The sequence below is a fragment of the Rhodamnia argentea genome, chromosome 2 (genome assembly GCF_020921035.1).
Source record: "Rhodamnia argentea isolate NSW1041297 chromosome 2, ASM2092103v1, whole genome shotgun sequence".
Taxonomy (NCBI): Eukaryota; Viridiplantae; Streptophyta; class Magnoliopsida; order Myrtales; family Myrtaceae; genus Rhodamnia; species Rhodamnia argentea.
The window spans coordinates 32785907-32798538 of NC_063151.1; the positions used below are offsets into that span (position 1 = coordinate 32785907).

Sequence of the window (12632 nt, forward strand, 5' to 3'; positions counted from 1 at the left end):
TGGCGATTGTTGGAGGGCGGCGGTTGGTAGCGGACGGCAACAACGGTTGGCGGTGGGTGGCGAAGGTTGGTGGATGCATGATTGAGTAAGAGAGGGATGATGAAAAGAGGGTAATGTCGTAATAAAAAGAGAGTGAGGCGAGAAGTACTTTTTGAGTTGAAAAGTAATTTTTTTTAACTTTTCAAATTGAAAAAAAAATAACTTCAAAAGTAATTTGTAAAAAAATAAATAAAATTTTTTATCAAATAAATTTATAATTCAAAAATTACATTATTAAAAAGATTTTTGCACTTTTAGAGCAGAAATTCCCTTCCTTTTGTTACCTTGCTCCCCCTAAATCGACGTGCCTCAAAGTTTTTAAGTGTCGAGCGACGGGCACGACTGCTAACATCGTCACTACCCCCCCGGCTAACGGCGTATAGATGGGGGAATCCCCAAATCGCCTCCGACTCCAATTTCGCTCGCTATCGGAGTAGCCGACGAAGTGCTTCGCCCAGAGCCAGCTTCGCAATCGGAAAATGTGGGACGCGGTAATCAAGTTCGGGGCTCTAGCCAGGAAGGCGGGCCGAGCCGCGAGACGAACCCCAAGCGCCGCCGTCTCGGCTGCTACGAAGGTGGCCGAGCCTGATAAGGTTTCGGAGGTTCCATTTGATAATTTGGGCGTCGTGGGTTTGCACTCGGTTGGGCGGCTCCATGAGGTAATCGTTCTTTTTAACCTCTTTTTCCTCGAACTGTTTATTGGCGCTTGTTTTGGGTGTCTTCAATCTCGTCGTGTCTTGTGAATGGTTGATTTTGTTCAGTTACGATGTTAGTTTTGATTCGAGAGAATAAAGATTAAGGATCTTCGAGGTCACGTATAAGAACCGGTCCTCAATGCGAAACGGGTAACACCGACAATATGCTAGAAAGTTGTTTTTCTGTAGTGTTCCAGATTGAGTTTGTGCTTTCTTATTCAAGTAGCACCCGCATTTTGTGCGACTTTTTCATGTCTGGTGTGGTAGAAAGAAGGTCTATAAAGAACTTGGAGATGGGCAAGTTTCGAATGGAGGATGTAGAAGAGTGTTATTCTGTAATGCTTTTGAGGTGCTTTGCGATCTATGTGACTGAGTCGTACCGTTTATGTGGAATTAGATCCGAACATGGCGTTACTGGTTGACATAGCCATTGTTTATATCCCGCTGGGCTTCATCTTCTGTATCCTCGTATCTACAGTTGCAATTGTTCTGCCTGAGTTAGTCTGAGATTTGGATTTTCATCAGGTATCTGTTGTTTGCATTCACATTTATCTGATCCCTTACATGCATAATCATCTTGAAATTGCCATTGAAGCATGTTTCACCATTCTGTACTTCCTTTATGCGGTTGACCTGACTTGGCTGCCATGGTGGGTTACCAGATCACATCCCTAAGTACTTTGAACTGACTTTGACCTGCTTATCATCAGGCAAATTAAGAGTTTGTCCTATTCATCAGCTATTTTGATACTTGCCATGTCATTTTGTCTATGAAATTGAAATAGGTCTCCGATGGAGATTAAAGAAAATAGGCAAGAAATTCGGTTCTCCTAAAGAAAGAGTCCGTTTTTCTTAAATATTCATGCTTTATATTTTGTGACAACTTTTCAGTAGTTAATCGTATTAGCTTCCTGATTGCTCTTAATGTTGTGAATTTTAAATTATCCTCAAGGATGTAATTTGCAATTAAACATCAAATTTCATATTTTCACAATGTGAGTTTTATTTTAAGTTGCACATTATGTTATATTGTTTTGGATCCATTACCACTTGGGAAATACTAGGATGAAGAAAGTCACCATATAATATTTGGACTGATCTATCGGTGGGGTCCATTTTTGCCTATACATACATTTTCACAAATAAACTGTCCAAGACTAATTATTGTGGATCTTTCTTCCAAATAATTATGATGGAGAAAATACCAATTCAAATTGAATTAATTCAAAATGACGTTACTGTATGAATCGGGATTCAAAATTCTCCCATTTTCATCCATTATATAATAGTTGATTACTTGAAAAGTCTGTTTTAAAATATTATTTCCTCAAATTTCCTTCAGCTTTTATTTTTGGGAAAAGAACTGCTGATCTAGTATATCAAATTAATCATACAGTAGCCGCTCTATTTGGGTTTCTGATAGAAAATTTTCTACGTTATCATGCTATAACCTGTGTCTAAGAAGACTGCCAGTAATATGCTCTGGATAATATGTTAAATTTCCTAAAGCAAGCAAAGATTTGTCTCTCAGATGCCAAGCGATAGGTTTATGAAAATTGATAATCCTCGAAGAGGGGTTTCACGGGCGTTACTTGGTGACTTTCTTTGCAAGAAAGAATCTGGTAGTCGATCAGCCTCTGCATTTGATGTTTGGTGTGGAACGACATGAGTAGGATAAAGAATAAGAAAGTGGAAGAGTGGTTCTGTTCTCAATTTTTTTTCATTTGGTCGAAGTTCTGTTCTCATTAATGTGTTCACGTACTCAGCAATGCGACAATTTTGCTACCTCAAGCCCTCCGAATATGATGGGAAGTCTATTTTCCTTCATAAGGAACTCTATAAAATAAGAATACTAAAAAAAAACTTTTAAGGAGGTTAAATTGTGCTCAAAACAAATCCATGAATGCTTGTGAAGACATATGTCAAGTGTGACCACCAAAGTCCCATCATAATTGGACGTGATACATGCATACTGATTGTATTTACCGTAGTCTTGTGACAAGATGATCGTCCTTAGTTGGTCGTATTGACAAGGGTTACTGTCGTCAAGGTTTCTTTTCATATTAATGAGAAAGTTGGGAATATCTATTTGTCAACTACCTTTTTTATTGCCAAATATCTGTGAGATTTGTGTACGATATATTCCTTAAACCCTTCAGAAGCTGTCTTCTATGTGTAATATAGCACTCTCTCTTTCAATATTTCCAGGTTTCACATATCAATAGTTGCAAGATTTGTAGAAGTACAGAGCTGAATCTCCGGATTATGAGACCTCACAAGCTGAATTTGTATAGGTTTACTCTACGTCGAACCTACCGGAGTTGTCAACTGAAGTTTCTGGAAGCCATGCCTGTTTTGATGGCTATCAAATGCATGCTACAAGGAAGCAAGCTACAAGGAAGCAATCACAGCAGATCATGGAGTTGATTAAAAGTGGCCCAGATGATTTGGAATTGCAGTTGGATTTGATGAATGTAAGGCCATCTCTCTCTTCAGCTATACACATATTTCGAACCCTCAACAGTAAGAAGGTCTCTGCTTTGCGGTTCTTTCGCTGGACTGAGAACTCCTGGCCTGACTTGGGCTGTAATCCTAACATCTGTAGTTTGGTCATTGATAATTGTGGTCGACTTGAAGATTATGAGACCATGCTTCTCCTCCTGAAGGAATTTACTTTGAATGGAGTGTGTCTTACAGAAAAGGCTTTTACATTCCTAATTGTCTTAAGGTCTTCAGTAATGGATGCCGTGAACAAGACAATAAAAGTCCTGAATCAAGTCGGGGGATCATGTCGTAATTCTGGGATATTTGCTTTGATCGAGACGCTTAGCCGTTTGGGATCCTTTGAGATTGCAAAGCATGTAATTCAAATTACCGAGGTAAAGGCTTCATACTACAATATTATGGCGAGGGAGAAGTGCCGTAGATGTGATTTTGAGGATGTGAAAGTTATGATTGATGAGATGAGGCAAGCAGGCTTTGGGCCAATTACTGGTATCTATAATTACTTTATTAGTAGCTTGTGTCGAAGTGGTAAACTCAGTGAAGCGCTCCATGTGATCGAAGAAATGGAAGGGACGGATTGCCCTCCCAATGCTTTGACTTTTGAGATACTGATTAATCACTACATTAGAGAGGAGAAGATGAATGTTGCAACCCAGTTACTTGATCGAATGGCATTGAATGGGATTGAACCTCGTATTACAACACATACTGCCTTTGTCAAGGGTTATTTTCACCGGGAGCAACCTGAGGAAGCCTACAAATATGCAGTTTCCTCATGTGTTAACAACTCAAGTAATGAGACTTACAGCTTGCTTGCAAGGCTTCATCTAAAGAAAGGAGACACTATCACAGCCCAAAAGATTCTGCTTGAAATGATTGAGAAGGGTTTGAAACCGAGCCTTCGAGTTCACTGGGGAGTTCTGAAAACTCTTAAGAAGGTGGGTGAGCTACGTCTGGCCCAGGAGTTGGCAAGCAGTTTCGCTAGGTTCAAGACACGGTCGAATTCTGAGGCTGGTTAGTGACAATATCGGATTTTATTCACCCTTTCTTTATCCCTTCTGATTTGCTTTCTGGTGGCACAAGAAATATAGTTCCTTGTCTGGAGAACGCCTGATGATTCACATTCAAGTGGCCAGACAGCAATGTTTCACGAGCAAGCAACCATGAAAGTAAGATGAGCCAATCATACGATAGGGTTGGAGCGACATGGACAAGGGAAAGCCGAAGAAGATGTGGGCAGCTGGTCTTGAGGAGGTAGTAAGTGATGCTGTCGAAGTATTAACGATGTGGCTGGCTTAGCTTGGTATGAACTGTTTCTTGTGGTATTCACCATTGTACGGAATAATGACATTGTATCCGTCTCACACCTCTCTTTCTTTTAGCAAGTTTTGCGGTAACTTTTTATTTGTTTGGTCACGGTTGTGGTAAATATTGTACGTGGTCTCAGACTATGAAGACATTCTACAATAACATATCCGATTCCACCGCCCGAAAACGAAGGGAAAAGATTACCAATAATCGAGAAATCTCAAGTCTTTTTAAGTCTAGCTAGGTTCGGACCGCAAGTAAAAAGACGGCTAACCCTTATTCTTGCAAAGCTTTACCAGGGCCTGCGGTGAATTTTCATTATTTGTTTCTGGTGCGTGGCTCTCTCTCCATACATTTCAAGCATTGATTGAGATGTTGACGTACCTAATAAAGATTTCCCTTTACGGCCTCCCAATAAAACAATGAAAGGGCCGGCGATTTTGATTTTCAGATCAATTTTATCTCTATAATTTATTCGAAGCGTAGATGTTATCGACGATCTTTTAACTTTAATTTATTATACAGTGTAGTTTTTAAATTTTAAATTTGTCCCGTATGATTTTTAAATTTTAGTTTAATATACAATGTCATCTTTAAATATTTAATTTGTTTGATTTTTTTTTTTAATTTAGTCCATATGAAATATTTTTGTATAAAAGTTTAAGGGTTATATTAAGCAAATTTAAAGTTGACCACTTGACGATTAAAGCCCAAATTCAGGCTCCTCGTTATCTTCTATCCGAATCCAAAAGAGTCAACGACAAGAGTTCCGCCCACGTAGCAAATGAGGAGAAAAGGAAAACGACAACGGGGCTGCATTTTTTCAAATCCGTGATTTTAGATTAAGTTTGAAGCGAACGAACCCTCCTGCAAATGCAGCTCCCATTAGTGGCCCGCTCTCTCTCAGTTTCTCTCTCCCTCTCTTCGAGAAGACGCGAAGAAAAAGAAGAATGTCGGAGACGGTCGTCAAGTTCGGGATCCTGGGCTGCGCCGAGATAGCGAGGAAGGTCGGCCGAGCCATAACCCTCGCCCCCAACGCCAACATCGTCGCCGTGGGCAGCCGCTCCGCCGAGAAGGCCGCCAAGTTCGCCGCCGACAACGGCTTCCCCCCGGGGACGCGGGCCTACGGCTCGTACGACGCCGTCCTCGACGACCCGGAGGTCGATGCCGTGTACGTGCCCCTTCCCACCAGCCTACACGCCAAGTGGGCCGTCCTGGCCGCCCAGAAGAAGAAGCACCTGCTCCTGGAGAAGCCGGTGGCCCTGAACGTCGCCGAGTTCGATAAGATCGTGGAGGCTTGCGTCGCGAACGGGGTGCAGTTCATGGACGGGACGATGTGGATGCATCACCCCAGGACGGCGAAGATGAAGGAGTTCGTCTCTAACGAGAGGGCTTTCGGGAAACTCAGAGCGGTAAATTCTTGGCTCCTTGATGATTGTTCCGGTCTTTTCGATTTTGGTTCTGTTTTGGGCCTTGTGTCTCTGGTGTGGGGTTTGTGGTTTTGGGGAAGATAACAATGGGCGTTGTCTTTTCGTTCTTGAGGAAATTTTTGGAGGGGCAAGCTCGGTCCAAGAATTTTACTTTCTCTTTTGGTAATTGTCGAATAAGAACTCGTCTGTCCACCAAAAAAAAAAAAAAAAGGAATGAATCTGATGAAATGGTCAGCTAAACATTCTTAGCGGGTTTTCACTAATAATGGCAATCTTCGGAGTAAATGTAGGTAATTGTACTGAGTTTATTCTAGGGATAAGCCATGTAAAAAACCAAAGGTGGTCGGTATGCACGTGTTTTTGAATCACTGAATATGTGCATTCTTTTGGGGCCATCTCTAAAAGATGTGATGTGGGAATGAAACCCTAACAAGGGGCTCTGAAACCAATGGACATAGATAGCAAAAAGAACGAAAACAGGCTACGCTTGAACAAAGATAAGATATTTTTGGGCGTATGAAAAACCAGTGATGTTTATTGGTATGAAGAAAACTAATTGACAAACAGACTTAAAGACCTACAGATGAAAGTCGATCTCAACTCTTGATCTAATATAACAGCTCAATTGTTCGGGATCAATTAAAAGTCACACAACTGGCACAGGACTATTTGTTTGGCGAATAACATAATAAGTGACAACAAAAAATAAGACCTGTAAAATTACAAAAGCTAGAATTATGCTTGTACATCATTTTTTGTGGGTAGGAAAGGATCAAGCTCCAATCTTGAGATTTCAACTTTTTCAGGAGATATCTCTGAACCAATCTTCTTCATCTCCTTTCCAGAAATCGTGTATTTGTAGCTTTGATAGCTAATTTATCCGGCAATTTCGCAATGACTTGCTATATATGTTGTGGTTCCTTCCTTCTCCGATGTGAGAAAAACCGACCTCAAGTTTCGGTGTTTGATAAGCAGATATAGTGAATTTCTTCCAATCATCATTAGTAAGTGAATCTCGTCACCAAAACCATCGAAATTTTCTTGCTTCATGAAAGCTTCCAATTGATAAATTCAATCGAACATTCCAATTGAAGAAGAATAGTAAAGTCAATCATCAACATGGAAGATACTCTCTCTCTTCAACTTTAAATTGGCTAGCAACTCCTCCACATGATTGTTGATCCTCTTCTGTGGTACTTATTGATGTCTGATGAAGAGACTCTACAAGAGAATCCTTTTTATTTTCACTTGAATCTTCAAGGAATTGCAATTAATCACCCTCTCCAAGTGAAAATATTTCAAATTTTTCTTGAGCATTAGAGTCATCCCAAACAACTATTTGTATGGCATCTTCATAACCCCATTAACTTTTGTGGTTCCATTTTGTCGAAATCTTCACTAAAAGAATAAATTTCTTCACGAAATGTAAGACATTACACAATTGCTCTTCCAATCCACCTCCTCCAGCATTATTTATGGCCCGGCATCATGAAAGTGATTTTCATCAAATCCCTCATCACCATCATCCTTGAGACCACCTTCCGACATGTCCAAGGGATGCTATCTGTCTTTAGCAGTAGGGTGAAAGAAAGTAGCAGTCGCCTTCCCAATTCTCCATATGGGCTTCAGAAGGTTCCTATCGCTGCAATGCCGAATAAGCCTCCAATCAATCGTTTTGATGGGCTTGATTACCGCTTCTGTGACCTCTTCCACGTCCAACCATTTTGTCCAAAGAAAACCCTAATTGCAAGGTAGGATGTAGGATGTTTTCTTCTGTGATATCAAATTTATGTGGGCAAAAACACCTTGACATGGGGCTCTGATACCAATTGATGTAGTTGAAGAAGGAAAAGATAATAAAAAGAACAAAAACAGGGCTAAATACAGTTTAAGTGAAGCTGGACAAAGAAAAGATGTTCTGGGGTTCATGAAAAACCACAAGAAACTTAAGTACCAATTTATACTAGAGCTGTTGATGAAAGATGATCACAACATTCAATCTGACATAGCAATTTCCAATCTCAACTGTTGGAGCTCATTAATAGTCACATGACTTTATATTAACCAGATAACATAATAAATGGCTAAACAGAAAGGATAGAGTAGGGCCATGTTCAGGGAATAGAACACTTCAGGTATGCATTCTGGCATCTACCATAGAAGTCTCATTCCGTTACTAGGAATGCTTTAACTTGCAAATTACAGTAAATTGGTTTCTAATTCTCAAAGCATGGTCACCAGTTAGTGCTGATACAAGTTGCTTTTAAAATGCAGCATGATGAAAATTCTGAAGATTGGGGTTGGTGAAACGATCTTTCTGGGGTCCTGCATTATCTCTCTAAAGTACTGACAAGGGATTTTATGAGAACACTGCAGTATTGTGTTGCGGTGGTTTCTCTTTTCATGCATTCTCTTTTTAAGTTGGTTGGGAACAGGATCCTCAAAAATAATTCCTTGTTAGAACTTTTTAGATAGTAGTGGGTTATACATTAAGAGTAATTGGTAAAGCTGGTTTATTAACTTACTATGCTTCGAATGGATTTTGAGTATAGTTTTTGATGTGACATAATGGACATGATGTTATTGTCATGATCTCAAATGAAGTCACCAATTTGCAGATATAAGTGTTGAATATAGAGAAGAAAGAATATTGACATTTTGCGGAGTTTCATCAGTTATTACGTGGCATTTGTTGTTATGTGAACCTTAGACACTTTATAGTTCAGTAATAAATATACTCGTGGTGGTTGGGTTGATGCTTGGTCATGATAAAAGGTTAGCTCCTCGTGGTGGCAATTAGGAGTATCTCATGTGCTAGAATTCTCATTATATGCTCCAGGAGTTTTATTTTGTTTCACCTTTCTCTACTGGAATATCAGATGAAGAAAACCTGAAGAGATTCCTGCCAAAGTCTCTTCTAATGTTCATTCCGCCAGCCTGTGAAATAACTATATACTTTTGTAGTTAACACCTCTTGCCTTAAGAACACAGGAATAGTCTAGAAAATAGGATATAGTACTAACTTTGGGGTTTTGCTGATAAATCACTGGGATAATCCCAGTAAGATGAATTTCCAAGATGCACTTGGATATCCTGCTGAGAGTTTCTGTATATGGTGCTTTTTAAGAGTTGTATAGCTGGATATTTAGAAATCACTTGCCAACGTGATGATCTTGACATTAAAATTGCATGTCAAGGTAAAGTGGACATTTGAGCTTATAAGCATTATTGAGATGGAGTGACTTTATCAGCATACGCTTTACATTTATTGTGTTATATTGTGTGATAGTTGTGATGTGGAAAGAAACCAGATGTGTGTAAATTTAGTTAAACGGGCAACCTGTATTTCATTGGTCTAACACATGGGCTAGGTGGTTACTATGGTTGAAAGTCATTTGCGTGGTGCAAAGCAGTTATTTGGAGATTTAGATTGAGACATATGGATGTGGTAGGATACTGGCCATGGATCTTCTGGTCAAATATGGCAGCTGACATGCTTATACACATTTGGCCTTATCATGTCTGTTAACGGGTTGAATATTGAACCCTTTTCTCCCTTGCTATGAGGTGTTGTATCTCCCTTGCATTTCCCAAGATCAGTTGGGAAGTTGGGGATTGACCCTCTTTAAAGGATATTCTTTGATTCTTAGTACTTGTCAAGTCTCCTTTTAGAATGCCAATGCCAGTAACAGTAATAGCCCCTTTTAGCACTTATCAACCCTCTTTGTAGGATATTCTTTGATTCTTAGCGCTTGTCAGGTCTCCTTTTAGAGTGCCAAAAACAGTAATAGCTCCTCTATGCCAATAACAGCACGTTCTTCGATCATCTTAGTGTCTGCTTCATAGGACTGAGTCAGCTGGTGAGCCGGAACTACGTAATGATAAGCCTAAATTATGCCATGTTTAAGATTTTACCGTATGAGTAGTGTGAACTCAAGAGACTTTCGCATCCTCACCTTTACTCTTTATACAATGAAATGGAGAGGGGATGGGTGCAGCAGAATATCTAGTTCAACCAAATTGGAAAGCATACTGTCAAATTGCTTCCTTGAAGCAGATCTTTGTGATAGGAGCTTGGATCAAGTACCCTTGGAAAGGATCATCGTGAATTGATAATATTTGGTACTCAGAGAGCACCCAAACAGATGGATGCAAGTTTGGTGGTTTTAGGTGTTTTAGAGAGTAGACATCTAGAGCTTTCTGGAATGTGGTAAATACCTACGTGAATGCTGCGTAGGTCATTCATGTCTTTTGCATTTTGATTCATGGCATTTTTTCCATGTCCAGAATAAACCTTTGGCAACTCCAAATATAATGTGAGATTTCTTTTGTCCTTGAAGGTTTTGAAAGGAGATAAAGAGGTAGTAGAGTATTTGGGGAAAGTATTTTTCTTGCGTGCACTCTTCTCTTGGATCTTATTCTTCTAATTCTTTCACGAGTTGGTGTGCACCCTGCGGGGTTTTCGCTTTTGAAATGGTTTGAAGCCTCAATTGTCCAGGAGTCTATAGTGTGGATATCGGATTGCTTAAGTTACTGCATTGAATCTGTGACTTGTGATTCTGTATCCCATGGTAAATCGTATATATGGTTTCCCATGTTCTTAGATGGGCCAGAGGTTTCCCACGTTGAACAACTAATTTATACAAGTTGCTCTAGATAGTGGGTTTCCTGATATCTTAAAGATGGTTTTCCTTGGTCTCACAGATGCACACCTGTTTCACTTTCGCTGCTGATCCTGATTTTCTGGAGACGGACATTCGTGTTAAGCCAGATCTTGATGCGCTTGGTGCTCTCGGTGATGCTGGCTGGTACTGCACTCGGTCAATTCTGTGGGGCAACGATTATGAATTGCCTAAGACAGTGACGGCCTTGCGTGGGCCCATTTTCAATAAGGCAGGGGTCATTTTATCCTGTGGGGCTTCTCTATACTGGGAAGATGGAAAAGTAGCGACCTTCCATTGCTCGTTCTTATCTCATTTGACAATGGATATAACAGCTGTCGGTACAAAGGGAACTTTGCATGTCCACGATTTCATCATCCCATTTCAAGAGAGCGAAGCATCTTTCTCTGTAGCTTCGGAATCATGGTTCGACGAGCTGGTGACCGGGTGGGTCCCCAAGCCGGCCGAGCATTTAGTCAGTACTAGTCTTCCTCAGGAGGCTCTAATGGTGAAAGAGTTTTCCAGCTTGGTTGGTGCCATTAAAGCCGAAGGTTCACGGCCTGAGATGAAGTGGCCGATCATCAGCAGGAAGACTCAGCTGGTGATTGACGCGGTGAAGCTGTCAATTGAGAGAGGATTTGAGCCCGTCGAGGTAGTTGGTTGAATATTCTGTCCTTGGGGTTTCATTTGTAATTTGCTCCTAACTCCCTCCCGTTGGGGTGATTCGTTGAATAAGGAGTTGTTGGCTTAATCAATGAAAACTTGTTGCTTGAAATTTTTCATAATTAAAACAAAAAGTTGTATATAAATGAATAATATTTCTATTGCTTTTCTATAGTAGAAAATTGCATATAGCAGTTAAGGAGTGAAATTTAGTGGGGATTAAACTCATGGTGTATGATCATTATCACTCGCGTCACTTAATTCATGATGTTAATGCATTATATTGTAACAAATGAGTAGTTTATCAATAAGGGAAAGGTTTAGTAAGTAGAATTAGATATTTTAAGCAATATATGCATGAGATTTTATGACTTGGAGCTCCCTATTGAAAGATGCAATGAAGGATTTTTTTTTTCCCCTTTTGGTCGAATGAAGGATCCTATTTAGTTGATACATACAATTGATATTAAGTTGAGGTGAAAATCTTACTTACGGTCCAGGAATAGCAATGGGAATGGTGATGTCCATGAATCCAAGAAATAGTGAGAATTCTTGATCTCTTTCAATATCTCTCTCAATTCGAAAATTCAGGATTTGAATTGATGTCCTTTTATTGATTTCTCATAAATTGCATTTTACGAGGATCCCCAGCCCTTAAGCATTTTTTTGCTATACTGAAGATAGAATCACAAGCGAATCCTTCCTAGGGTGCATCTATTCATCGACCATCGGGAGAATCCGCCCCCATAAATGAAGTAATTAATGGGGGGTTACCATTATCTTTTTGTAGTGACAAATATTGTATGTGCTCCCAAAAAAAGAAAATGAATTTGTCTATTTTTGGGAGTCTCAAAGGTGCGCGGAAACACATAAAGAACTCTTGAATGGAAATGAAAAAAAGATCATATTATAATTCAAGTACCTTAGTAAAAAACTAATGTTTAAACTTTAAGCTTTAATGAGTTGACAATTATATGTGTTAGTGAAAGATTCTTTCGTTAATCTAATCTACATACATGAAATTCACTTTTTGTCACAAGCGACCAAAAAAAGGTCGGCTCTCCTCTTGCCTCATCCCAATTCTCTCTTTTTTTGGCCATATTATAGATCCAGATTTTAATAGCATAATAGTTTTTGGACCACTATAAGAATATTAGTATATTGGGAGTTACAAATTCGTGAAGGAATGATCACCACAACAATTTATAATTATTCATTATTTGCTTTTTTGTGGTCCAGAGCAGACTGTTATTCTCTCAATAGATTAAAGATTGTCACTTGATCATTTTTCTATAACGCCCTTCTCCCTCTCTCTTGTGTGGACCTACATA

The 12632-nt window shown here is 39.6% G+C and overlaps 2 protein-coding genes across 3 annotated transcripts; both read left to right on the top strand.

The window, feature by feature from the left end:
• Positions 1-357: 357 nt before the first annotated feature.
• LOC115756656 (pentatricopeptide repeat-containing protein At1g09900-like) lies at positions 358-4462 on the top strand. Of its 2 annotated transcripts, none has more exons than XM_030696543.2 (2): positions 358-700; positions 3030-4462. In XM_030696543.2, exons 1-2 carry the CDS (start codon positions 694-696, stop codon positions 4256-4258), a joined length of 1236 nt encoding a protein of 411 aa, XP_030552403.1. In that variant the 5' UTR covers positions 358-693; the 3' UTR covers positions 4259-4462. The 2 variants fall into 2 exon arrangements, with proteins under 2 accessions (XP_030552403.1, XP_030552488.1); XM_030696628.2 differs by having other exon boundaries at positions 358-698; positions 2943-4462.
• A 955-nt stretch (positions 4463-5417) lies between these two features.
• LOC115756792 (uncharacterized oxidoreductase At4g09670) lies at positions 5418-11473 on the top strand. The gene is made up of 2 exons (XM_030696750.2): positions 5418-5959; positions 10682-11473. The coding sequence occupies exons 1-2, from the start codon at positions 5498-5500 to the stop codon at positions 11300-11302; spliced, it is 1083 nt and encodes a 360-aa protein (XP_030552610.1). The 5' UTR covers positions 5418-5497; the 3' UTR covers positions 11303-11473.
• The last annotated feature ends 1159 nt before the right edge of the window (positions 11474-12632 follow it).